Raw genomic sequence first — 25,490 nt, 5'->3', positions numbered from 1 at the left:
CACGACTGAGCGACTGAAGAGAACTGAACTGAAGATACTCAACATCAGGGTGCTCATTTGACCTTGATTTATACATCAAATGGCAAATGGAAATATTCTAACAATGGCTCTTGTTAAGAAAGGGGAAGCAAGCTTTTGGTATACCTTCTTCTTGAGACTGTACACAGATTGATGTTTTGCAGGTGCCTTAATGGCAAAATGAGTTTTCATGTCCAGTTTTGGAGGATGAATCACAATTTATAGACTCCTATTCTAACTTAAAGAATTCTACTATGGAAGCTACTGATAAAATCACATCCATTTTACTGCCAGCTTCTTCTTGCCAGACATGCAAGTAAGAATGCAAAATTGAAGACACCGAGAAAAACAGCATCTGAAAAATAAATGAGATCACATTGGTCAGGAAAGAATGTGAGTGGTTTCCTCCCACATACAGGGGCTGAGGCCAGTGGATTAAAGAGGGGGCCCAGCAGAGACTGACCCTCAGGCAGTGGCGGGCTCCAGCTCCTCCTTCCAGCTCTGCGGCTGCCGACCGCGGGGCCTCCTGGGAAATTGCTGCAGGAGCTTCCTCTGATGCTCCTCTTTCCTGCAACACAAACAGGTCAAGTGTCAGAAACCCAGTGTCCTTGGCACAGTTGGGACAGCGGTGCTGTGGCCCAGCCCCTTTCCTAGTTTGGGGGTGGCACCAGACCTGAACCCCTCTGCCTTTGTGCACACCCCCATGTCCTTCCCCGATTCCAGAGACCCCTCTAGGGTCTCCCAGGAAGTCCTGTCTCTTCATCTCTATGGCTTTGGGGCTGGTCAGGTGCAAAGTTGTGTGTGTTCCCCACACTTCTTCGTGACTTCAGGCATAGTGTGAGCCCGAGTGTGGCCCCTGAGGACAAGGCTCCTGTCTCTGTCTCTCCAGCTTCCCTGTCCTTTCTAGAGATGGCTCAGCACGGTGTCGACAAGGAGAGGAACCACCTCCAGATTTCAGCCCAGACCTTGGGTCCCGCCTCCCCATCGCACACCTCTGCCTTTCTTCCTCCTCTCTCTCAGCCGTGTTAGGGGTCCCTGGGGTCGGTGGGTCCTGCAGCTTCCGTGCTTCCAGGTTCTCCTTAACCGAGTCTGGACCCCAAGGGCATGGGGGGCCAGCGCCCCTTTCCAGCGCTTCATGGGGCACCTGAGGCTCCTTGCTGTGTGTCCAAAGGCTCCACAGTCCTTATACTTCACCTGTGGGTGGAGGAGAACCAGGTCAGTGAGTCAGCAGAAACCACAGGCACGAGTCCAAAGTGAGTCCCAGGACCGATGGAGAGGGCTGAGTGCTGGTTCTGGAGAAAGGACACGGTCTCTCAGAGGCCAGGATATTTACAACACTGTGGCCCCCAAAGCCTTCGTCAGGAGCATCAGAGGGGGAGGGGCTGGCAGTCTAAGGCGAACAGTGAGAGCCCCATTGAAAGATCTGGGTGAAGCCAGGCCAGACATAACCCCAAGGAGCCCAGGTGGTTCCTCCCAGCCTCTGAATGGCCTGATCTGCTGGGGAGGGAGGTTGAGGCAGTAATCTTTGGATGGGAATGCACCAGTGAGTTATGGATCCAGAATATTCCGGGTCTAAACCCTGTCTCCGCAGTCCATGCCACCCAACAGATTCTCTGTGGTCCAAACCGTGGAGTCTTTCTCCTGTGGTGGGGATCCATCTATCTCCCTGGTCCCAGGATTTGCTTCCTCATTTTCTGATCCTGAATGAGTTTGCAGGGTCCCTACCATTCACAGCGACCAGCCATCTTCCACACATACTAGAGATTCTCCTTAATCTTAACTTTTATATTTCTTCTGTAAAAAGAAAGAGAAAACTGTCATATTCATATGGAGAAACAAGACATCCATGCCCCCTCGACCCCAAATGGGGATCATGAAACCTCATGACTCATTTGACTTCTGCCCAGACGTTTCTCTATTCTTTCCTGATTACCCACTCACAGATTAGGACCTGGACTCTGTTAAAAGTTTTAGGCAGAAATGTGCATTTGAATTTGCATCCATAAAAGACTAAATTTAGAGATTTTGGTTATGTGTATCACAATCTAGGAGATAAAAGTGAGAGAAGATTTCCCCACATGTATATAAATAGCTGTACTAGGAGAAGGCTATATTTAATATTGAGCCATAGGCATTTGAAAATAAAAAATATTTATTTAATTTGATAATTAAAAAAAACTGAACTCTCCCAAATGACATCAGAGAAGGCAATTTTCAGATACAAATTCACTTACCCAAATTATTGTCTTCTCTCCTGTTTTTTGAATCTTCCATCCTCAGTGTCTCTTTTTTACCTAGCTAATAATAATGTGAAATATATTTTTCAACTAAAGATGAACAAATAATTTTTTAAGCTTTCAGTGCCTACAGACAATAGCATTGGGTTTTCATAACTGCTTATCCAGTGTCCCACATCATTCAGAATGATAGGATGTTAAACTCCTTAGAATTTGAATCTTCACATAATAATAACATTCAGAAGGATGTATTTCGTCAGCCTCTGTTCTCAAATTTACTGAGATTAAGTGATCTAGATCATTGTATGTGTGTGTTCATTCACTAAGTTGAGTCTGACTCTTTGCGACCCCATGGAGTACAGAGTACAGCACGCCAGGCTTCCCTGTCCTCCACAATCTCCCAGAGTCTGCTCAAGGTCATGTCCATTGAATCACTGATTCAATATAACCATTTCATCCTCTGCTGCACCCTTCTCCTTTTGCCTTCAATCTTTCCCAGCATCACGGTCTAAATCTAAATCCTTATTTGGCACCACACCTAAAACTCAACTCAGAGTTGATTAAAGATTTGAAGATAACACCTAAGATTGTAAGCCTCCTAGAAGAAAACAAATGTAATATGCTCCTTGTCATAGTTCCCAGTCAAGGGAAAAGGGGGTAAGGAAAAAAAAAAATAGCATGTATATTCAACGGAAATCTTATCAGCCTTTAAGAAAAAAATTGAGGTCTTTCTTGTACTTTTCCAGAACACGGATAGACCTTGTTATGATGCTAATGAACTAAGTCAGAGGCTGAAGGCAAACACCAAAGGACTTCACTTCCGGGTAGAACAGTAAGAACAAACAAAAAAGAAACAAACCAGATGACAAAAAGAAGCACACAGATATACAGAGCAGAGTAGTGAATACCAGTGAGCAGGTTTCAGGGGTAAAGGCACGATGGTAAAGTGATCAAATGTGTAGTGACAGTGAGAGAGGAAAATTCAGGTGGTGAGCATGTGTAAGGTTTACAAACGATGTGTAAAGCACAAATGAAGCACATCTAACCTTAACACACAATGTTAACTCAATTTGTAAAGTTAAATTATAAAGACGCCTTACCCTATTGCCAGGCCAAATCACTATGTATCTTTACTATGGACATCTTTTTCTGAGCGATATGCTGAACACCAAATTTAAAGCAAACTATCCTAAAATCCAGTCATGCTTCTCCTCTCTGTAGGAGATGATCAGAGAGGTGGGGGAGTAATGCCCTCACTGAGGGAGATGCAGCTTTGAAGGTGGCTGAGGACCAGTCAAGGAGGAATTTCCCTTTCCCAGCTGACCTGAGGCTGCTCCAAGGTCACATGACCTTGTTGAGAGTTTCTTAGCCAAGTGACATCATCTATTACCTTTGGACTAACCACATCTGAAGACATGTTAAGAAAAAGAAATAATTCACAAATTCACTCATGTGTGGAACACAAAAAACAAAAAGAAAACAAGTAAAAAGAATTTTAAGGAAGAAAAATGTTGACAGGATAACGAATACAAAGATACACAGACCTGAGTAGTGGAAATCAGAGAAGCCTCAGACAAAATGGGGCAGCAAATAGTAACAGAGGAAAACTGCATTGTTGGTGCTGAGGAGGTGTGTGGTTCATAGAAGCTGAAATGTATGGCTGTGCATGTATAACTTCACTAATATTATAATGGAATGATACCTAAGTTTAAAAAACTTAAAACTAAGTTGAAAGAATTTAAAGAATCAGTTCCACTGTCTAAAGCCACATCACTATATAATTTTACTCTTGTCGTATTTCCCTGAGGGACTAGCTGAACACCAAATTTAAACCACACAGCTGTGAAGCTCTAGTCTGCTATGAACCTCTAGTCTGTCAGCAGATGCTCAGAATCATGAGTGCTGGACACTCCAGCTGAGACGCACCTTCCAGGGTGGTTGAGTAGAGTCAGTGGGGAAATTTCCCTTTCATGCTGACTTTATACTATCCTAAGTTCACATGACTTTGATGAGGTTTTCTTAACCAATCAAGGTTAGGTAAGCTATAGTCTTGGAGAAGGAAATGGCAACCTACTCCAGTGTTCTTGCCTGAAGAATCCCAGAGATGGGGGAGCCTGGTGGGCTGACATCTATGGGGTCACACAGAGTCGGACACGACTGAAGTGACTTAGCAGTAGCAGCAGCAAGCTATAGTCTAGGAGGTCGAAAAGAGTCACACATCTTAGTGACTGAACAACAGCAATCACCCTGTATTTATCAACATCTTGAAGACACATTTAGAAGAGAAATAGCTTATGAATTCACTTAAATGTGGAACACAAAACATATATTTAAAAAGAAAATAAGTTTAAAAAAATGAGGAAAGCAAATGATACAAAAACAAACACATATTCTCACAGAACAGAGCAGTGGATGTCAGAGGGTAGCAGCAAGTGGACGGCCAATGAGTAAAACTGGTCCACAGAATGGTAACAAAAAAAACCCAAGTTTTTGGTGCTAAGCAATTTTATGGTATGCTGGAGCTGAAGTATATTGTTATACATGTGAAACTTATCTAATGTTGTGACCAGTGATAACCTAGAAAAGACTAATTAAATTAAAATTTAAAGTATCAGCAGCCCATTGCTTAAACCACACCAGTACATAATAGTATCTGGTCTACTGTCCCATTTCTCTGATGGACAGGCTGAATGCCAAATTTATTTTTTATATAATACTAAGTTTATTCAACTCAACAGCAGTAAGCAGGTATATCAAGTAATGTCGAAATGGACAAATGAACTCCAAATTTACATAAAACAACCTTAAATCCTCCACTCTGCAGCACTCCAGCTAGGCTGGTCCCTAACCCTAACCCCTGTTGGTCAGTAGATGCTCAGAATGGCAGATGCTGGACACACTTGAGTCCATTTGAAAGTGGCTGAGGAGGATCAGTGGGAAATTTCACTTTCCTGCTGCCTTTGATTCTGCTCTGAGGTCACATGACCTTAATGAGGTTTTTCTTAACCCAATCAAGGTTATGTATCAACCTTTGACCCTGTCAGGTCTTATAGACACATCTAGAAGAGAAATACCTTGTGAATCGACTTATACATGGAACACTAAAAACAAAGAAAAAGAACACAAAAAGTAAAAAAATATTAAAGACAGTCAATGGCATAAAAATAAATCCATATATTCACAGAACAGAGCAGTTGATAGCAGACAGTAGCAGCAGAGGGATGGCTGATGGCTCCTCTGTCCATGGGATTCTCCAGGCAAGGATATAGCAGTGGTTTGCCATGCCCTCCTCCAAGGGATCTTCTCTACCCAGGGATCAAACCTATGTCTTCTGCATTGCAGGTGGATTTTTTACCATCTGAGCCACCAGGAAAGCCCCAAAATAGGTCAACAGGATGGTAAAAGAAAAACCTCTACTTTCTTGGTGTTGACCAGTTCTGTGGCATACTAAAACTGAAGTATAATCCTATACAAGTAAAACATGTAATATTGTAACCCAATCACACCCTAGAAAAATAATTAGTTTTTTTCCCTTTATTTTTATTAGTTGGAGGCTAATTTCTTTACAATATTGTAGTGGTTTTTGCCATACGTTGACATGAATCAGCCATGGATTTACATGTGTTCTCCGTCCTGAACCCCCCTCCCACCTCCCTCCCCATCCCATCCCTCTGGGTCATCCCAGTGCACCAGCCCTGAGCACTTGTCTCATGCATCCAACCTGGACTGGTGGTCTGTTTCACACTTGATAATATACAATTTTCAATGCTATTCTCTCAGATCATTCCACCCTCACCTTCTCCCATGGAGTCCAAAAGTCTAATAATTAGTTTTAAAAATTAAATCGTCCATGCCTCAGTGCACAAAGCCACATTTATGCATATTTTGTCTATGTCCAGTTTCTCTGGGGAATACACTGAACACCAAAACAAATTTTTAAAAAAATCAAACAACCTGAATCCAGCTGGGTACCTCCCATCTGTCAGTAGATGCTCAGAATGGTAGGCACTGGACACCCTCCACTGGAGGAGATGCAGCCTCAGAGGTGGCTGAGGGTCAGTGGGGAGATTTCCCTTTCTTAACTTTGTTACTGCTCTGTGGTCCTGCTACCTTGTTAAGATTTCTCCTGGCCAATTAAGGTCATGTGTCAGCTTGTTCCATCTGTGTCTGAAAACAAATTAAGAGAATCTTGATAGGAACACACCTCATCCCAGTGGATATCCGGGAAGACTCCCTGGAAATTTCAGTTCAGTGTGGGTGTGTATCAAAGGATAACTTTCAAAGTCCTGCAAGACAAGTGGGGGCATTTGCTTTGTGACAGTATTTCTTTGTTTGAAGAAAGACATTGCACTAATTATTTTCACAACTGACTTGTGTTAAGGCTGATAGTTTGGGGCATTTTATATTCCTGCAGCTTTATTCCATGCGCTTATGTGGTGGTAACAAGGTTGGGTTCCTGTTTAGTGAGAATGCTGGGTGCATAATTCAGGAATCAGCTGAGTAAGACAGACATTATGATCATGGAAGGAACTCTTCATCCACTTGGCTCAGTTCAGAGGTTTGGGGGAAAAGTAACAAAGAGATTTCTGAGGTCTGGGAGGGCAGAGATGTCTGTCTCTTAAGCCTCAGGTGGTTTCTCTCTGCAGACATAGGTTGAGGGGCTCAAATAATGTGAGACCAGATGTCCCTGAGACTCCCCCATGAGCTTGCCTGAGCAGGGTCATGACATTCTGAGAAACCTGACCAGTGGAGCTGAAGATCAGAGCTGTGTCACCACCAGGGCCTGAATGGGGTACATGAGGATAGCAGGACATTGGAATGAGTGGAGTTGAGTTGTGTACAAAGAGCTATGGAGAAAGAGGGGACTCAAGAGAATGGGGCTGAGTCTCTGCCCACTTTCCCAGAGTGTAAACCTGTGTCCCTTGCTTACAGGGGCTCAAAGAAATCAAACAGCAACTCTGAACTTCTTTAGCCATGGACTTTATTGTTTGAATATTTGCAATTATTATTCTACACACAAACATTAATTTCTTATAAAACTCTGTATTCCATATTGCTTCACTCTTCATTTTATGTCACATTTCCATCAAGAACTATTTCCCCAAATTACAATCTGCCTGATTGTGTGTTGTTGTTCAGTTACTAAGTTGTGTACGACTCTGCGATGCCATAGACTAGCCCACCAGGCTCATCTGTCCATGAGATTTTCCAGGTAAGAATACTGGAGCAGGTTGCCATTTCCTTCTCCAGGGTTTCTTCCTGGAACCAGTATCAAACCTGTGTCTCCTGCATTCACAGGCAGATTCTTTACCGCTGAGCCACTTGGGAAGCCTGACTGTGTATTACAGTTTTCTTTTGGGGGTTCCCCCTCCCATATATGATCATTTTTTTCTGATGTGAAATCTAGCTGTAGCTCCACTGTGGCTTTTAGGACTGCTAAATCCTCAGTGTGAGAATTTCACATTAACTGAAAAATAAATGATCACTGAAGACTTCTCTTCCTTCATGACACTGAGGGTGTGTTATATAGTCTGAGCACAGGTAAACCAGTGGGCTTGCTCTATGGAGAAAGAATTCTCATGAATTCTTTCAATGAAATCAACTTTCAATCTCTCAACTTTCCATGAAATCAATTCTAGAGGATAAATTATTTAGAAGTATGCTTTGATGTTGCTCAACATACTTTGGTATTTCTCAAGTTTTATAAATAAAGTGTCTTGTTTTAGTGTTTATTTTATTTTCAAAGAGTTTCTTGTGCACATCAAGCCTGGGGCTCACCTGAGTATTTAAGAGTGCTTACAGTCCCAGTGATTCTCCACATGGAGTGTGTGTGTGTGTGTGTGTGTGTGTGTGTGCATTAGTTGCTCAGTAATGTCCAACTCTTTGTGACCCCATGGACTGTAGCCCACAAGGCTCCTCTGTCCATGGAATTCTCCAAGCAAGAATCCTGGAATCTCTTCCTTTCTCCAGGCCACATGGAGTAGGTTCATACTGAAAAATTAATCGTGAAAGAAGAACTAGGTGTTGCTTATCCTCTCCTCACATACTCTAGGGTCTATAAAGTTGGAAGGTGCTGCTGAAAACATTCATATTGTGTTTACAGAGTGAGCTCTGCTAAGTTACCTGAGGTCAGGCAATTGACTAAAGGCATAGACAGTGCACATATGGGTCCACTTCCACAGGTGATGCCGATCTGAACTGTGGATGGAGTATGATGCCTGTAGGAGCCTCCATGTTGATTAAGTCACCTCAGGTTAGAACATCTATGGAGGAGGGCCCTTCTGCTTTTCTCTCCTGTGCTGGGTTCCCTTATGTTGTCTAAGGGAAAAAGCAGGAGCAAAGTGTTCTCCACAGAGCTGACATTCATAGGGCTGCTCTCTGCTGTGGGTTCTCTATGTTCTCTCAGTTTATTACATTTACTGAAGGCCTTCTTACACACAAGGCAAACGTGCTTTCATTCCTCTGTGGATTTTCTTGTGCATAGAAAGCCCCGAACTATAGCGGAAGAACTTCCCACACTCAAGACATAGATATGGTTTCTCTCCAGTGTGAATTTTACTGTGTGAATTAAGGTCCCTTCTTTGAGAAAAGGCTTTCCCACACTGATGACACTCATAGGGCTTCTCTCCTGTGTGAGTTCTCTCATGTTCTTTCAAGGAGGAATTTCGACTGAAGACTTTCCCACACAGTTGACATTTGAATGGTTTCTCTCCAGTGTGAATCATGCTGTGTCTCTTGAGGCTGGCACATCTACTAAAGACTTTCCCACACTGATGACATTCGTAAGTCTTCTCTTTTGTGTGACTTTTCTCATGTTGTTTCAAGGAGGAATTTTGATTGAAAACCTTCCCACACTGTTGACATTTGAATGGTTTCTCTCCAGTGTGAATCACCTTGTGTCGTATGAGCCTAGAGCAATGACTAAAGACTTTTCCACACTGATGACATTCATAGCCATTCTCTCCTCTGTGAGCTTTCTCATGTTCTTTCAAGGAGAATCTTCCATTGATGATTTTTCCACACAGTCGACATTCAAATGGTTTCTTTCCAGTGTGAATCCTCTTGTGTTTGCTGAGGCTAGTGCAACTACTAAAGGCTTTTACACATAGAGGACATTTATAGGGCTTCTCTCCTGTATGAGTTCTCTTATGATCTTTCAAGGAGCAACTTTGATTGAAGACTTTCCCACAGAGTTGACATTTGAATGGTTTCTCCCCAGTGTGAATCTTCTTGTGTCTGCTGATGCTAGAGTAATTATTAAAGGCTTTCCCACATAGAGGACATTCATGGGGCTTCTCTCCTGTATGAGTTCTCTCATGCTCTTTCAAGGAGAATCTTTGACTGAAGACTTTCCCACAGTGTTGACATTTGAATGGTTTCTCTCCAGTGTGAATTATCTTGTGTCCTCTGAGTCTAAAGCAATTACTATGGACTTTTCCACACAGAGCACATTGACATGATTTACCTCTAATGTGAATGTGACCCTGTCCATTAAGGAATGAACCTTGACTAAGTGATTTTTCACACTGTTTGCTGACATTATGTTTCCTTTTTAAGGGAACTGTTGAATATTGAGGTGAAGATGTAGTAGTAAATTCATCACTCAGATCAGTACATCCAGCAGAATTCCCTTGCGAGTGAGAAACCTGCTTTGGAGAAGGAGATATGAGACTGTTACTGGTTTGCCCAAGACCAGGCAGACATTCATTTGCCTGCATGTTCACTGTAGAGCATCAGCTGGTAAATTTCCTGTTAAAATATCTCCAGTGTTAGATGTAAACATGTCTTGTGTTACTCCCCTGCAGGCATAAACATTCACTTTTATAGTTTCCTACCTCAAATATCAGATTAATTTTGAAGGTGAGCAATGTTTGTATAACTGACTTTTCCCCCTTAATTCACTGGTTGTGGTTTTGAGCTCATGATTCTTAACTGATTTCAGACTACCCAAAATTTTTTTCAGAAAGAGCTCAATCTCAAATTACACATAGGCAATGGTTCTCAATTACCAACTTATCTCACTGCCGGGTCTTTCATTTGGATGACTGGGGTTCCCACCCATGAAACTTACTATTGCCATGGTAGGGGATATGTGCTTCCTGTAGACACTTGGCATGAGTATCATTTCTTGTTGTCTAAGGGGTCTTTCACTGCCTAAAGAAATGGAAAAAATACAGATTTTAGAATGGCATTAGGAAAATAGAAACATAGATAAACACCAAAGTCCTCCATGTGAGTATGTTTCAAAAATTAGCACTCACATGGAGAAACTGTGTATATAACAAAGAAATACTCAAGGTAGTAAAATACTTTAAAAGTCATTGTCTATTAGACAAAACCAGGATTAAAATATAAAAATGTAATGTGGGGAAGAGACAGTGGGTCAGAAATGATGGAAAAAACATTAAATGAGAAGATCAAGACAGGAATCACTATGTGTAAATTTAAGTGCAGCAAGTCCACAAGTATTTAAAGAAAAGAAAGTGGCAGGAAGACACATGAATTGGGATCCTAGGTGCACAGAATGGTAATAATGTGAGGAATATGCCCCAATGTCCTCACTTTCATTTAGGATAGATCACTCATGTCTCAAAACCTTCAGCTTTGCTTCCAGGGACTTAGTCACTCAATGAATAGAACCTCTTTGCAGTGAAGCCCAGGCCTCTGATGCTCACCTGGTCTCTGACCTTGGAAGCCTCCTGCTTCACTCCACAACTCTTTTCCTTGTTCCAGCTGGGAAATCACATCTGATTTGCTGATCTGATAGCCTGTTTGATTTTAAAAAAAGTATGGATTTTGAGTCTGGCCTAATTATCCTTTGCTATGCTGAAGCCCAAGGTAAGGTACTGAAGAAAATAAAGAGATAACTGAAGGTCAGTGCAGGCAACAACATCTTCACCAGACAGAATAGTAAAGGTCCTTCACCAGACCAGGAGGAAATCCAGAGCACCAGCAAGAACAGTGAGGCTGTCAAAGGGCTGATGCCCATGCACCAGTTCAGAGAGAGGTCACAGAATCCTCAGTCTTTTCCAAATGGGAAAGATCAAAAGACTCTACAGTGGGCTGAATATTTCTGTCAAACAGGATCCAGTAATGATCCATCTTACAGGAAGAATCAAAATTATGTCATATACAGGGCTCTGCTCTTACACCTTCAAGAAGTGATTGGAACAGAAGAATTATTTTTAAAATATCTAATCCTTTTATTTATGCATTAAAATATCCGTTGAATCCCCAGTTCTGTTCTGAGTCTAGAAGCTGAGTAGCAACAAAGATGAAACCTGGCCAATAAAACCTTTCACTGTGGTGATGAAAAGTGCCACACAAAGAAACATCTTCCTTTTAAGTGGTCATTAGGAATATCAGAGAATCAGGAAGCAGTTGCAGTGGGACACAGGGAAGCTGTTTTAAATCCTTGTTTAGCGAATGAATGAATGCAATCGACACAGAGGCATGTACATCTGTGTTGAAAGACTCACCTACAGAGACCAGGTGTGTGATAATTTCCATCATCACATTTCTGAACAGGTTTTTCTGGGACTTGTCTAGCAGGCTCCACTCTTCCTGGGTGAAGTCAATGGCTACATCTTCAAATGTCACCAATTCCTAAAACATCAGGGATATTCTGATTTAGACAGAGCAGCCTCTACTGCTGTCCAGAGTGGGAAGGTTCAGCTGAGGAAGGATGAGGACTGGGTGGATGATGATCATGCTCCATGTGAGGTTCCCCTGGTTCCCTGTAGCACTGAGCTGTGTCTGCCTTTCAGGTACTTTCATGGATACCTATACACTCAAGAATCCTTATTTTACAGGAATATCACATGACATGTGTTTCGGTATAATTTGGAAGCTTTTCAATAACCTGGTAATTAGGATTTCTAGACAGGTGATTATGAAATATTCACTTGAAAATGTATAATTAAATTTCTCTTTTTTATTAACTGGACAGATTTCCAACAGGACAAACAATAACCATGATGGGCTACTTTTAAACCATGACTATTGGTTTAAATTATGTCCCCAGGGGCTTCCCTGGTGGCTCAGAAAGTAAATTATGTCCCTAGGGGAACTTTTGATTCTCCAACTAGAAACTGCTTTCCTAACTTGTTATGAGTGTTGAATCGCTCAATATATTATGGTATGAACTGTTTCTGGCCTAGGAAACCTATGTTAAATACAAAACATTATCGGACTAATCATGCAAATGTCAGAGAATCATAAAGAGTTGTCTATAGTGTTCTCAGAACTGAACAGGGTTCATATAGAACTCGGTAGCAGGAGATGTTGTCTCTCTCAGCACTGTGGGACTCAGATGTTCAGAACACACTCTGAGGTCAGACGGTTTAGCAGGATGAGTCATGGACTCTCAGGCTGGAGTGAAGGACAGACTGAGACTGGCTATTCCTGTGGTGGGAGGACACCCACTCTCTGCACTCTCAGGGACCTTGACCTTAGTTATCCCTATTTCTCTTGTAATCTAACATTGTCTCTACAGTGAAGGATGAAAGGAGCCTAGTTATTGGCTTTGTTTTCTTCAGTTTTTAAAAAAATCTATATAAAAGCCTAGTTTTACTCTATCTACTCTAGTCTTTCTCTTTTCTTTGCAGACAATACTCCTCCCTACACATTCCTTCCAGACTTCCCTGGTGGCTCAGTGGTAAAGAACCTGTCTACCAGTGCAGAAGACTCAGGTATGACCCCTGGGTCAGGAAGATCTCTGGAGAAGGAAATGGCAATCCATTCCAATATCCTTGCCTGGGAAATCCCATGGACAAATGAGCCTGGTGGGCTACAGTCCATGGGGTTGCAGAGTCAGATACAACTGAGCAATTAAACAACAACAACAACACATTCGTTCCAGTTCTCATATATGAGTACAAGCCAGACATCTTAGAATGTGAAGTCAAGTGGGCCTTAGGAAGCATCACTATGAACAAAGCTAGTGGAGGTGATAGAATTCCAGTTGAGCTATTTCAAATCCTGAAAGATGAGGCTGTGAAAGTGCTGCACTCAATATGCCAGCAAATTTGGAAAACTCAGCAGTGGCCACAGGACTGGAAAAGGTCAGTTTTCATTCCAATCCCAAAGAAAGGCAATGCCAAAGAATGCTCAAACTACCGCACAATTGCACTCATTTCACACACTAGCAAAGTAATGCTCAAAATTCTCCAAGCTAGGCTTCAACAGTATATGAACTGTGAAATTCCAGATGTTCAAGCTGGTTTTAGAAAAGGCAGAGGAACCAGAGATCAAGTTGCCAACATCTGCTGGATCATCGAAAAAGGAAGAGAGTTCCAGAAAAACATCTACTTCTGCTTTATTGAGTATGCCAAAGCCTTTGACTGTGTGGATCACAATAAACTGTGGAAAATTCTGAAAGAGATGGGAATACCAGACCACCTGACCTGCCTCTTGAGAAATCTGTATGCAGGTCAGGAAGCAACAGTTAGAACTGGACATGGAACAATAGACTGGTTCCAAATAGGGAAAGGGGTGCATCAAAGCTGTATATTGTCACCCTGCTTATTTAACTTATATGCAGAGTACATCATGAGAAGCAATGGGCTGGAGGAAGCACAAGCTGAAATCAAGATTGCCGGGAGAAATATCAATAACCTCAGATATGCAGATGACACCACTCTTACAGCAGAAAGTAAAGAAGAACTAAAGAGCCTCTTGATGAAAGTGAAAGAGGAGAGTGAAAAAGTTGGCTTAAAGCTCAACACTCAGAAAACTAAGATCATGGCATCTGGTCCCATCACTTCATGGCAAATAGATGGGGAAACATTGTCAGACTTTATTTTTGGGGGCTCCAAAATCACTGCAGATGGTGACTGCAGCCATGAAATTAAAAGACATTTGCTCCTTGGAAGAAAATTTATGACCAATCTAGACAGCAATATTAAAAAGCAGAGACATCACTTTGCCAACAAAGGTCCATCTAGTCAAGGCTATGGTTTTTCCAGTAGCCATGTATGGATGTAAAATTTGGACTATAAAGGAAGCTGAGCACCGAAGAATTGATGCTTTTGAACTGTGGTATTGGAGAAGACTCTTGAGAGTCCCTTGAACTGCAAGGAGAACTAGCCAGTACATCTTAAAGGAAATTAGCCCGGAATATTCATTGGAAGAACTGATGATGAGGTTGAAACTCCAATACTTTGGGCACCTGATGTAAAGAACTGACTCATTTGAAAAGCCCCTGATGCTGGGCAAGACTGAAGTCAGGAGGAGAAGGGGAAGACAGAGGATGAGATGGTTGGATGGCATCACCAACTCAGTGGACATATTTGAGTAAACTCCAGGAGTTGGTGATGGACAGGGAGGCCTGGTGTGCTGCAGTCCATGGGGTCCAAGAGTTGGACATGACTGAACTGAACTGAAAATGCATGATTTGGGGAAAGAATGCTAATGATAGTTTGTTGACTTTTTCAGTAACTTTCAGTAGTGCATACATACTGAGTAATGAGAGGTTACAAACTGAAAAAATGTAAAATAATTCCCTTTTCATTCCAAACCTCACTTCTGTTCCTGTCAACACTGAAAAGCCTCACATCAGGTGGTATTATACTGGATTAGCTACACTCAGGGCTGTAACCTCTGACTCTCCAGGGCTTGTGATGTCTTCTCCTCACTGATCTCTACTACTTGCCATTACTGCTCCTAAGCCCCTCACATCCAAAAACAGTCAACAAATTAATCTTTCACCAATCAGGACAAGGGTTGAATAAGTAAAAAGAAATTTTATTATCTCTTCTGTAAATACACAAGATTAGTGCAAGCTCTCATAAATTTGTTTACTGTAAAGAATGAGATTAGTTTCTTATTATTGATAGATCCTGACCCATGATAACTATCCCAGAGTCCTGGACAAAGGTAATTTGAGCTCAGATATCTGAACCCTGCCTGCTTGTGCTTAGAACATAGAAGCCAGTTTGGAAACCTTGTCCATCTAATGGCACTTGGGGTGTAATTTCAGGAAGAGGCATCACTACTTACCAGGGGCTCCATCTTCAACAGCTCAGTCACCAGGAGCCTTTCTCACGATTTCACTCACAGCCAATCCAAGCACTAGGTAGGTCAATCTGAGGATGAAGAAGAAGCCTTGAGACTCCAGACTTCCAGACCTGTCGGGAGCCATTATGGGAGGTCCCGCCCGTGACGAGGTCATGAAGAAAATACCGGGCAGGCAAGGCCGTCTAGGATAAGGGACCCTCCAGGTTGGCCTCAGCCTCTACCCCACCCTGGATCCTCCCCACTTTTCTGCTGTTGTTCTTATTTGCCCTGCTGCAGATTCTTGTTTTGCCTGCCGAGAGTTCTCCTGCTCCTCTTTCATTGAATAAAGACCAACTTAAAACCCTAATTAGTGAATCTCCTGGACGCTGGTACCCTATGAAGGGGCCAGGGATGAAGGAAATGCTTCAATTCAAACCCTTTTGCTGGCATTCTGGCTTGTTTGATAAATATGTGCTCTCATTGTACAAAATGCTCATGATTGTTCTAAACATTCTAAGCACAGTACGCTAACAAAAGAAACTATTAAGCATAGGTCCCTCTGCCGGGTGAGGAAAGCTCCACAAATATTATAGCCACAAATGTGCCTAATAGAAAATAGTTGAGAGAGAGATTAGCTGGCAACCTCTTGCAGGTAATTAACTTTTAGACTAAGAGCCTGTTTTGTGCCATATCTGCTGTTTTTGCAATCCTTTGCATTTCTGTTCTGTAAAAAATGTAATCCTATCTAGTTCCCTTGGATATGACACCTAATAGAAAGAAAATAGATTAACCACAAATAAGACAGGGTCGGCTACTGAAGTTGCTTAAAGTTGCACCAGGTGCAAGCCATAAATTGTCAATAGGCCTGAAAGCCAAAAGATACTATACATAGAGATTAACCATAAAAAGGCCCTAATAGGCACAGAGCCCTTTGGGGGGTGAGGAAGCCCTATTAGAGAATACAAAAAATATTTTAAAAGTGGTTATTAGATCAACGTTTGATTGATGTTAATGTGCTGAGGTTGTGCAGTGGAAACTATTGTTAATATAGTTGGAGATATAGTAAAATAAGAGTTTAGCCCTAGTGTAAAAACAATAAGATAATTGTTAATTTTAACCAGGAGTGCTAAACAGAGGCTGCCTCACCAGAGCCACAGAGTCTTTGTGTGCTAAACTTTTTAGATAAATTTAGCTGAGAACTTCTGCAAAAAGACTGTCTTTTATGTTAACAGGATTGTATTTCTATTCTGATACAACCTGCTGTATCATGAGTCTGCCACTTTTCTGTTTTCTGCTAAGCTCAAGGCCAGAAGATAATGTACAAAAAATCTATGGGAAAAGACTCTCATAAACAAAAATATACAGAGCACACCTGGTTTCTTGAAGGACAAGCTGATGTAATGTTAAACCAAGTCTGTGTGCTTATCTGCCCCTTAGAAATGTACCAACTTAGGGTATAAAGGCGATGGTGAAAAATAAAGCAACTGCCAGACTCTGCTGCATATTCCTGGTCTGGTCTCTTTCTTTCTTTCTCTCTCTCTCCCTAGCAGACTTGGCCCTATCAAGGCCGGTCCTACGTGTCTCTCTCTCACCAACGTCGTTCATCCTGAGGGTTCCCCTGGATCCTGCCGGGGCTGGACCCCGGCACAGACCCATCAGAATTCAAGCCCCAACCTTCACCTGGACGTGACCCCCAGCCCCTCAAACCAAAATAAGTGATGCACCTTAAGAATCTTCTCTGCAGGGTCACATGTAAGATGGCTATAGCCGTTGTGAAATGAAAATGTCTCCTGCCATATTAATAAACAAGAAATGTTGCAGCTGGCAGTAATTTCTGGCCTCCATATGTGAATAAGAGCTCCCTAAATTGCAATCAAGCAGATGCTGCCACCCCCACCAAGTCCCCCCACCACCCCCCACACTAGTGATTGCTGAGAAGCTGGGGAAATACAGGCAGCAAGAGGAACAAGGAAACAAGATTGGCCCCAGGGAGCTGAAGTGCTTATGAAGGGGATGAATTCAGTGAGCCCAGAGGCTTACATCTTCCCATACAAAGAGTGCTAAATTTCTAATCTGATACCTGATCTTTGATGTTCAGACTGCCCACTCCCTTTGTTAAAAACTTTATATAGCCTGACTTCCCCTCTGGCTTCCTTGGAGCAGTCTCTCAGAACTAACTGAGTCACTGCCTCCTAGGCTGCAGTCCTCATTTTGCCCCAAATAAAACTTAACTTGCAATTCTCAAGTTGTGCATATTTTTAAGTCAATGATGCCATAGGCTGCTGAACATAGAAAACTCAAGGCTTATGTTGTAAGCCTCATTTGTAAGCCTTATTTTTAAGATGTCTGTAGTTTGACCTTCTTTATTAGTATCCTGGTGTCGACTACAAAATACAGTCATAACCTAAAAGTAGAGAGTTATTTTATTTGGTGCAATGTTTAGGACTCCGAGTCTGGGAGACAGCATCTCAGCAGTTCTGAGAAAACTGCTCCAAGGAGGCAGGAGGGGAAGTCAGACTATATACAAATTTTGTAACAAAGGGAGCAGGCAGGCTAAAAGGCCTGAAGAACTCCCAGTGCTGGGAGGCTCATCCCAGATCAGGTGAAGGTCCTTGTTGATATGTCAATCCAAGTGTTAATTTCCAGATTAGGCCCATTGATAAATAATAAAAGAGTCTCTGCATCCTTTATATTCTAACCTAATAGTATCCAGAGATATTTCCCTTGTTGCCTATTACCATACCTAGAATCACACTATTACAATTACTCTATATTATAAATGTGATCTGTTTCTTCAAGAAGTTTAGCTGTCACTAATTTGGCAGGAGGCCTGGTTATACATCATGTAATACAAAAGACAACAATCATAAAATAAACAGGTTATAAGTAATACTGTTAATAATGTGATTAAGGTTACTAATAGGGATTTAAGCCATGAGCTTTCAGAACCAAACCATCTTCCTAAAATATCACCCATTAGAAGATTCATGTGGTATGTAAACAAAACACTCAGTTTGAATTATAGCACAGGAGTCCCCTTGAGATGCTGTAAGGATATTAAAGGCCGTATGATTTTATAAGACAGCTTTTCTTATCATAGAAACCTCAGAATTTAGTAGGCTAATAGACTGGTTGCATTAATTATTTAATGCCTTGAATGAATCTTGTTCAGGCTTCAATGTGAGAAATAACAATTTCCAATCCTACTGAAGTTGCCAAAAGAGCTGCTAAGTGGTCATACCCATGAAATATAGATCTCTTGGCCCATTGGGCTCATATTGATGGTAAATTTGCTGGAGTCACATCTAAGTTTGTACATAAGTGGCCTTGAGCCCAAGGGAATCCTAAAACAGATGCTTCTAGCCAGCCTGGTAGAAGCTAAGGACATAGATTGGACCCACAAAGCCATGGAGTCCCATTAGGTGCCAGCCAGTATATTTCTGGTCTTCTGACCTAATCTGTTCCATATCAGTTATTGTCTTTAAGAGGAATGGTACACTGGCAGTTTTCATATGACACCCAGCATAATTTTCTAGTGCTGTTAGGTTGATTATCTTTGATATGATTAAATTGTTCCCAGCATGGGGGGAACCTTTAGGCTTAGATGACCACAGTCTGGTGTTAGCTAGATAAATCCATCCCATAACTGAGGAAGTGTCCCTCCTAATAGTCTAGAGTTTACCTAACCCTTAAGAGAAAATTCATGTTTATGGCTATGGTTAAAATAAGTATGTTTGATTGGCCAAGTGAGTGGGTCCCATCTAGTAATATTAGCTGTAGCCCAAACAGAATTATAATTCCTTTAATAAACTTTCTAAGAGTCATAAACCAATCAGAGCCTTGGAGGGAAGAAACCCACTAAGGTAAACCAGAGGTACTGGATCCTGGTAATTAACCACAACCCAACTATTTGATTGATTTCTAAAATTTGCATAAGATCGTGCCCATGATAGAAAAACATTTATGTGTAAGAGTCCAAGAAACTAAGAATAAAACTTACAAACAATCATATGGGTCAGGTCCAACATCTAGGATCAGCTGTCTACTTCTGATGCTGTCTTCTTGTCCTGGCTTTGGTGTTTTCCTATTATCAGAGTATCACTTTAAAGTGAGTTTGAAGCCAGCAGTTCTCTCTATAGACCAGTCTGGTGCAAGAGCCTTTTTTAGGTGAAAAATATGAATCCAAGAGTCAATTCCCTTCCATTTCACTGCACATGAGCTAGTCAAAAGAACCTGATAAGAGCCCTTCCATCTAGGTTAGAGGGAGTCCTTTAAATGATGTCTTTTTTTCTATACATAATCTCTGGATTGGGGTTCCTAGGTGCCACTAGTGGTAAAGAACCTGACTGCCGATGCAGGAGACATAAGAGATGCGGGTTTGATCCCTGGGTTAGGAAGATCCCCTGGAGGAGGGAATGGCAACCCACTCCAGTATTCTTGCCTGGAGAATCCCATGGAGAGAGGAGCCAGCAGGCTACAATCCACGGGGTGCAAAGAGTCAGACATAACTGAAGCAACTTAGTCTCCTGGTTAATCTCTCATGGGACATCTGATCATCCTTTAAGGATAGATTACTGTATTAAGCTTCAGAAACAAGTATAGAGTGACTTGTCAGTACTTTGATTAAACCCTTACAATAATAAATCTCCCTAAGTAATATAGGATCATAGTCTTTCCTTTAGTCTCATCGGTCTCCCTGTAACAGTCTCAAAGGGAGACAAATGATGTTTGTCAGAGAAGATCTGAGGTTGAGGAGAACCAGTGGAAGAGCTTTAGGCCAAGAGAAGAAATAAGCGTCCATAATTTTAGCCACCTGAGTTTTACTTTAATTGCTCCATGTGTCCTTTCCACTAACCCAGAAGACTGGGGGTGATGGGTACAATGGCAATGCTGTGTAATCAGCCAACTTTTACACATTTCCTTAACAATTTGTCCAGTAAAACGGGTCCCCCTGTCACTGTGTAGTTCAGAGGGGACTCCCCAGGTTGGAATCACTCTTTCAAAAAGCAGCTGATTGTGCCATGGCCCTTCTGCATGGTTGGAGATTTGAGTACAACGCAGTTAGGAAACTTGGATATTTCTGCAACATATAACATTTCAGTATAATCACTAAAATTGTGAATAGTATCACTGTGTCAGGACATGTCAGATGTTAGAGATATTTGTAATATCTGTATTAATGATATTTACCTATACATCACAATCTCAAGTTTACTTTCAATCATTTGACAATGGTTTTGAATTAAAAATACCAAATAAAAAAACATAGCTTAATATTCATCTCTGAGGTCCCTCAGAGATGTCTCTTTGAAGCATCCATCCCAGAGTCAGCTGGAAGATAAAAAGCTTAGTTAGGTTTTGATATTTGGAAAGTTCATTAGAAATATCAAAAAAGATTTTAAAACACAGAATCATGGGTCACTGAAACAATACCTATCCATTTAATCAAGGCCACAAAGAAGATAAATGTAGATCATTTAAGGGAACAGAAACTCACACAATCTATTATTAGGAGGAGCACTTATAACAGACAGAAGTAATAATTCCAGGCTTGCATTAGCTCACTTAACAAAATCCATTTACTTAGTTAACTTCAATCTAAATCCAAGTTAATCCTGACTAGGAATAAAACTTTTTCCTCAGGGTTCCACTTTTTGTATCCAGCCTTTCATTTTTCAACTAAATAAAATTAACTAGCTCATTCATTTTTTTTTTTAACTAAAATGCAGTTTCATTGCTCATATCTTCTTTACTGGAAACATTTTATTTCCTACTGTATTCTGAAAAGTTACTTTATTATTTCTAACAGTTTTAATTACATGTCTAAATTAGAATCCTCAGCTCTTAAAACCTTAATTTTAGTAAAATTAAGAAGTAAGCAATTATGCAGTCTTTACATTGGCATTTTATAAATTGATGAGCTTAAACTTAGTGATAATTTTAAAAATAAAATATCAGTTTTCCTATAGAGAACATCTTAGGTGGTATGAAACATTTTCATTAGTATTCTCAAATACTTTTAATTTTTTATTTTTAAATTTGGTAATTGATGTCTTGTACGTCAGTGGTCAGTCACTTCAGTCATGTCCAACTCTGTGCAACCCTATGGACTGTGGCCTGCCATTCTCCTCTGTCCGCGGGATTCTCCAAGGCAAAAGTACTGGAGTGGTTTGCCATGCCCTTCTTCAGGGGATCTTCCCAACCCAGGGATCAAGCCCGTGGTGTCTCCTGCACCTTCTGCATTGCACGCAGATTCTTTACCAATGAGCTGTTCTCCCAACCCCGGAAGTCCCAACTGATAGCTCAGTATCTTTTAAATTAACTTCCACCACTAAGCTTAAATTGGCCCAGCTTTAGAATCTTAAGTTATAAAACATCTGGAAAGATCATTTTAAGTAGACATTTCTACTTTATGATTACTTTAAAGCTTTTATCCTGAAGTTTTTAATCTCATTTACATTCATGTGAAGTTTCATCAAGTCCAGTTATATTCCTGCGAGAGATTAGTAAGGTCTTATTTATTAAACCTAGGTATAATAAAGTATAATAGTTAATTTTGATGACTATTAATGACATCTATATTAATTTAGATCCACAAACTTAAACATTAATATCAGGTATCAACTTAATATTGACTATTTCCCAGTTCATGTGAACCTGAAAGTCATCTTGGCTTTTCTTTAAATGTTTTAAGAGCTTATTAAAATTAAATAGATCTCTTTATAAATCCACATCTAATAAGATCTTTTAGAATTAGAAATATCTCATATGTATAATGTGTACACAGACATAAACAAACTAGAGATCTCATGGTTTTACTAAAAGTTTAGATATGAACCAAGTATTACAATATTAATATAAACTCACTAGTTAACAAACAGCTGGAGTACCTTAAAGTTGCTTTCTCGGTTAAGGCTTACTATCTGTAAGTTTTGGCTGAGCTAACATTCTCAGCAGTTTAGATTTAAAACTGCCACTTTTTTCCCCTGCCTTGGTCTTGTATGTCTTGCCTGCTTAACTGGGCTTAGTCTAGGTCCTTGCAGCTTCCCTGGTGCCTCAGACAGTAAAGCATTCACCTGCAATTCGAGAGACCTGGGTTCGATCCCTAGGCTGGGGAGATCCGCTGGAGGGCATGGCAACCGACTCCAGTATTCTTGCCTGGAGAATCCCCACGGACTGAGGAGCCTGGCAGGCTACGATCCATGGGGTCTCAAAGAGTTCCATGGGGTCACAAAGTGTCGGACACGACTGAGCAGCTAGGCACAGTACTAGGCCCTTGCAGCTTGTATTCATTCTCTGGATTAGACATTTGTGAGAGAAAGGCAGTTGTTTAGTTTTTTAAAGAATTGTTTTGTCACCCTAAAGTTACTAAAATCAGTGGCAAGATTTTTATCAAACTGAAATGTAATTTACAAAGTTCTATGTTCTGTAACTTTAGAGTTTTAATTTATCACATTATCAGAGGTTTGTATAAGGCATTTAGCAAAGGCCGTTCTGAGTTTACAAATTAAACCAAAGCAAAATCACTATTTTTATTTTATTAACCCTTGCATGTTAGTTCCCAATTTAGTTATTTTGTATGACTCAAGTAACTATTGGTTTCCTCAGTACATTTAGTTCTTATTTCCTCAGTGGCAATCTATATGCCTTGTTAATCCCACAATATTAATTAAATAAGAGCTGTAACCACCTTAAATAAAGCCCACTTAAATGTATTCATTTATATACCTTTTTACCTAGATTCCACCAACTTCTGTATCTTTAGCTTCCAGAAGGATCCAATCAACAAACATTGGTCTCAGGGGAGAGTTTAGAAGGCTTTTTCTTTTTGTTCCCTGTCTATTTTACCTACTTTTACTAAAAGGCTCTGGAATCCCCAGAGTCAAGGAAGTCAGTTCATTTAGCTTAACTGTCCCAAAATAACTGGTCAGCTATCTCAGTGTAAATTTTTCTAGCCCCTTAAATAAATAACTTAAAACTGGGGTAAATAGAACAGACTTGTTTAGCTTTTAATGTTGGGGACCAGTAGGGGGTCCCCCTTGGCTCATTAACTTCAGGTAGTGTAGTAATACCAAAGCTTGTTTAATAATGGAAATGCCTATTTTATATATCCTATTCTAAATAACCATCCAAAGAATTATTTATTCATTTGAGGTAACCCCCTTTAAAAAGAAAAACAAAATTTTTTTTATGTCATTGAAATAATAGCTAGACCTCTTTCTTTTTTCCCCAAGTTTTTTGTTGATAGTCTTAATTGCTCTTACTAGCATCTGTAAGGCCCACTGAGAAGGTCTCAATGAAGCTTCCTAAATCAGTTTTTCTTGTTCAAAAAAGTTCTTAGGTTAATTTGACTTTTGTTTATAGGTACCAACAAAACAGTTGTTTACAATGAGAGCACTCTAGATTAAAGAATTTGTTAGTTTCTCTAAATTTTCAAAGGATCCATCATCTGGCCACCAGTAAATTATATCTTCATAGAGATGCAAGTGATTAATGCAAAAAGCTATTCATTAAGAGTAGAAAGCTGGCTTCAAACTCAACATTCAAAAAACTAAGATCATGGAATCTGGTCCCATCACTTCATGGCACATAGATGGAGTAACAATGGAAACAGTGACAGACTTTTTCTTGGGCTCCAAAATCACTGCAAATGGTGATTGCAGCCATGAAATTAAAAGATGCTTACTCCTTGGAAGGAAAGTTATGACCAACCTAGACAGCATATTAAAAAGCAGAGACATTACTTTGCCAACAAATGTCCGTCTGGTCAAGGCTATGGTTTTTCCAGTGGTCATGCATGGATGTGAGAGTTGGACTGTGAAGAAAGCTGAGCACCAAAAAATTGATGCTTTTGAACCATGGTGTTGGAGAAGACTCTTGAGAGTCCCTTGGACTGCAAGGAGATCCAACCAGTCCATCCTAAAGGAGATCAGTCCTGGGTGTTCATTGGAAGGACTGATGCTGAAGCTGAAACTCCAATACTTTGGCCACCTCATGCAAAGAATTGACTCACTGGAAAAGACCCTGATGCTGGGAAGGACTGGTGGCAGGAGGAGAAGGGGACAACAGAGGATGAGATGGCTGGATGGCATTACCGACTCGACGGGCATGAGTTTGAATAAACTCCAGGAGTTGGTGTTGGACAGAGAAGCCTGGTGTGCTGCGACTTATGGGGTCGCAAAGAGTCAGACACAACTGAGCGACTGAACTGAACTGAACTGCTTCTTAGAAGAAAAGCTATGACCAACCTAGACAGCATATTAAAAGCAGAGACAAACAGAGACAAAGGTCTTTCTAGTCAAAGCTATGGTTTCTTCAGTAGTCATGTATCAGTGTGAGAGCTGGACCATTAAAGAAAGCTAAGTGCCAAAGAATTGATGCTTTTGGACTGTGGTGTTGGAGGAAACCTTGAGAGTCCCTTGGACAGCAAGGAGATTTTAAAAAAAAGTCAATCCTAAAGGAAATTAGTCCTGAATGTTCATTGAAAGGACTGATGCTGAAGCTCCAATACTTCGGCCACTTGATGTGAAGAACTGACTCATTGGGAAAGACCCTGATGCTGGGAAAGATTGAGGGCAAGAGGGAAAGGGGTCAACAGAGGTGAGATGGTTGGATGGCATCACCGACTCAATGGACATGAATTTGAGCAAGCTCCGGGACATGGTGAAGGACAGGAAAGCCTGGTGTGCTACAGTCCATGGGGTTGCAAAGAGTTGGACATGACTGAGTAACTAAACGACTGAGCGACTGAACAACAGCAACAAAAATGCAAAAAGATCTCTTATAGGCTTAACGTGAATAAACAAAAACACAAAAGAACAACCTATGAAGATCAGATAGGACATTTACAATTCAAAGACACAGAGAAATCTGAGCTTCCCCCTAGAAGGTCTTGCTTAAGGTTTTACCAAGCCAGCTTTTAATTTTTAACTGTGTGCGCATTAAAGAGCCCCCACAATATTTAGGACAAGATTTAATGACTCCAATTAACTAGGTACTTGCAAGTATGAGTTCTATTCTTATGTCTTTCTACAATGAAACCACCTTGACGGCTCTCAACCGAACCCCAAGTATTATTGAATTTCTTTCAGTCAAGCCCCTGCCCCCAGCACCTTTCTATTGGGTGGGTCATCACCTGTTTGTTTATTTTTTTCCCAACTAGTCCCCCACCCAGTGGGGATTTCTTGGTATCTTTCAACTGAGCCCCTCAGTATCTAGACCATGAGTGGATATCCCAGG

At 41.0% G+C, this 25,490-nt stretch overlaps 1 protein-coding gene across 1 annotated transcript; it reads right to left on the bottom strand.

The window, feature by feature from the left end:
* Nucleotides 1-483: 483 nt before the first annotated feature.
* LOC110129488 (zinc finger protein 124-like) lies at nt 484-15,396 on the bottom strand. The gene is made up of 4 exons (XM_070460174.1): nt 15,313-15,396; nt 11,739-11,861; nt 9,111-9,901; nt 484-586 (listed from the first exon to the last, which is right to left on the bottom strand). Exons 1-4 carry the CDS (start codon nt 15,394-15,396, stop codon nt 484-486), a joined length of 1,101 nt encoding a protein of 366 aa, XP_070316275.1.
* Between the last annotated feature and the right edge of the window lie 10,094 nt (nt 15,397-25,490).

The sequence above is a fragment of the Odocoileus virginianus genome, chromosome 32, assembly GCF_023699985.2.
Source record: "Odocoileus virginianus isolate 20LAN1187 ecotype Illinois chromosome 32, Ovbor_1.2, whole genome shotgun sequence".
Classification (NCBI taxonomy): domain Eukaryota; kingdom Metazoa; phylum Chordata; class Mammalia; order Artiodactyla; family Cervidae; genus Odocoileus; species Odocoileus virginianus.
Note: the sequence above shows the minus strand (reverse complement) of the source record. Positions and strands in the feature narration are given on the sequence as shown.

Coding starts and splice junctions, on each gene's coding strand:
- LOC110129488 (XM_070460174.1), bottom strand. CDS start 15,396: ATGGCTCCCGACAGGTCTGGAAGTCTGGAGTCTCAAGGCTTCTTCTTC. Junction 11,862..15,312: donor ACCTAGTGCTTGGATTGGCT/GTGAGTGAAATC, acceptor CTGATGTTTTAG/GAATTGGTGACATTTGAAGA. Junction 9,902..11,738: donor TTATCACACACCTGGTCTCT/GTAGGTGAGTCT, acceptor TCTCCAAAGCAG/GTTTCTCACTCGCAAGGGAA.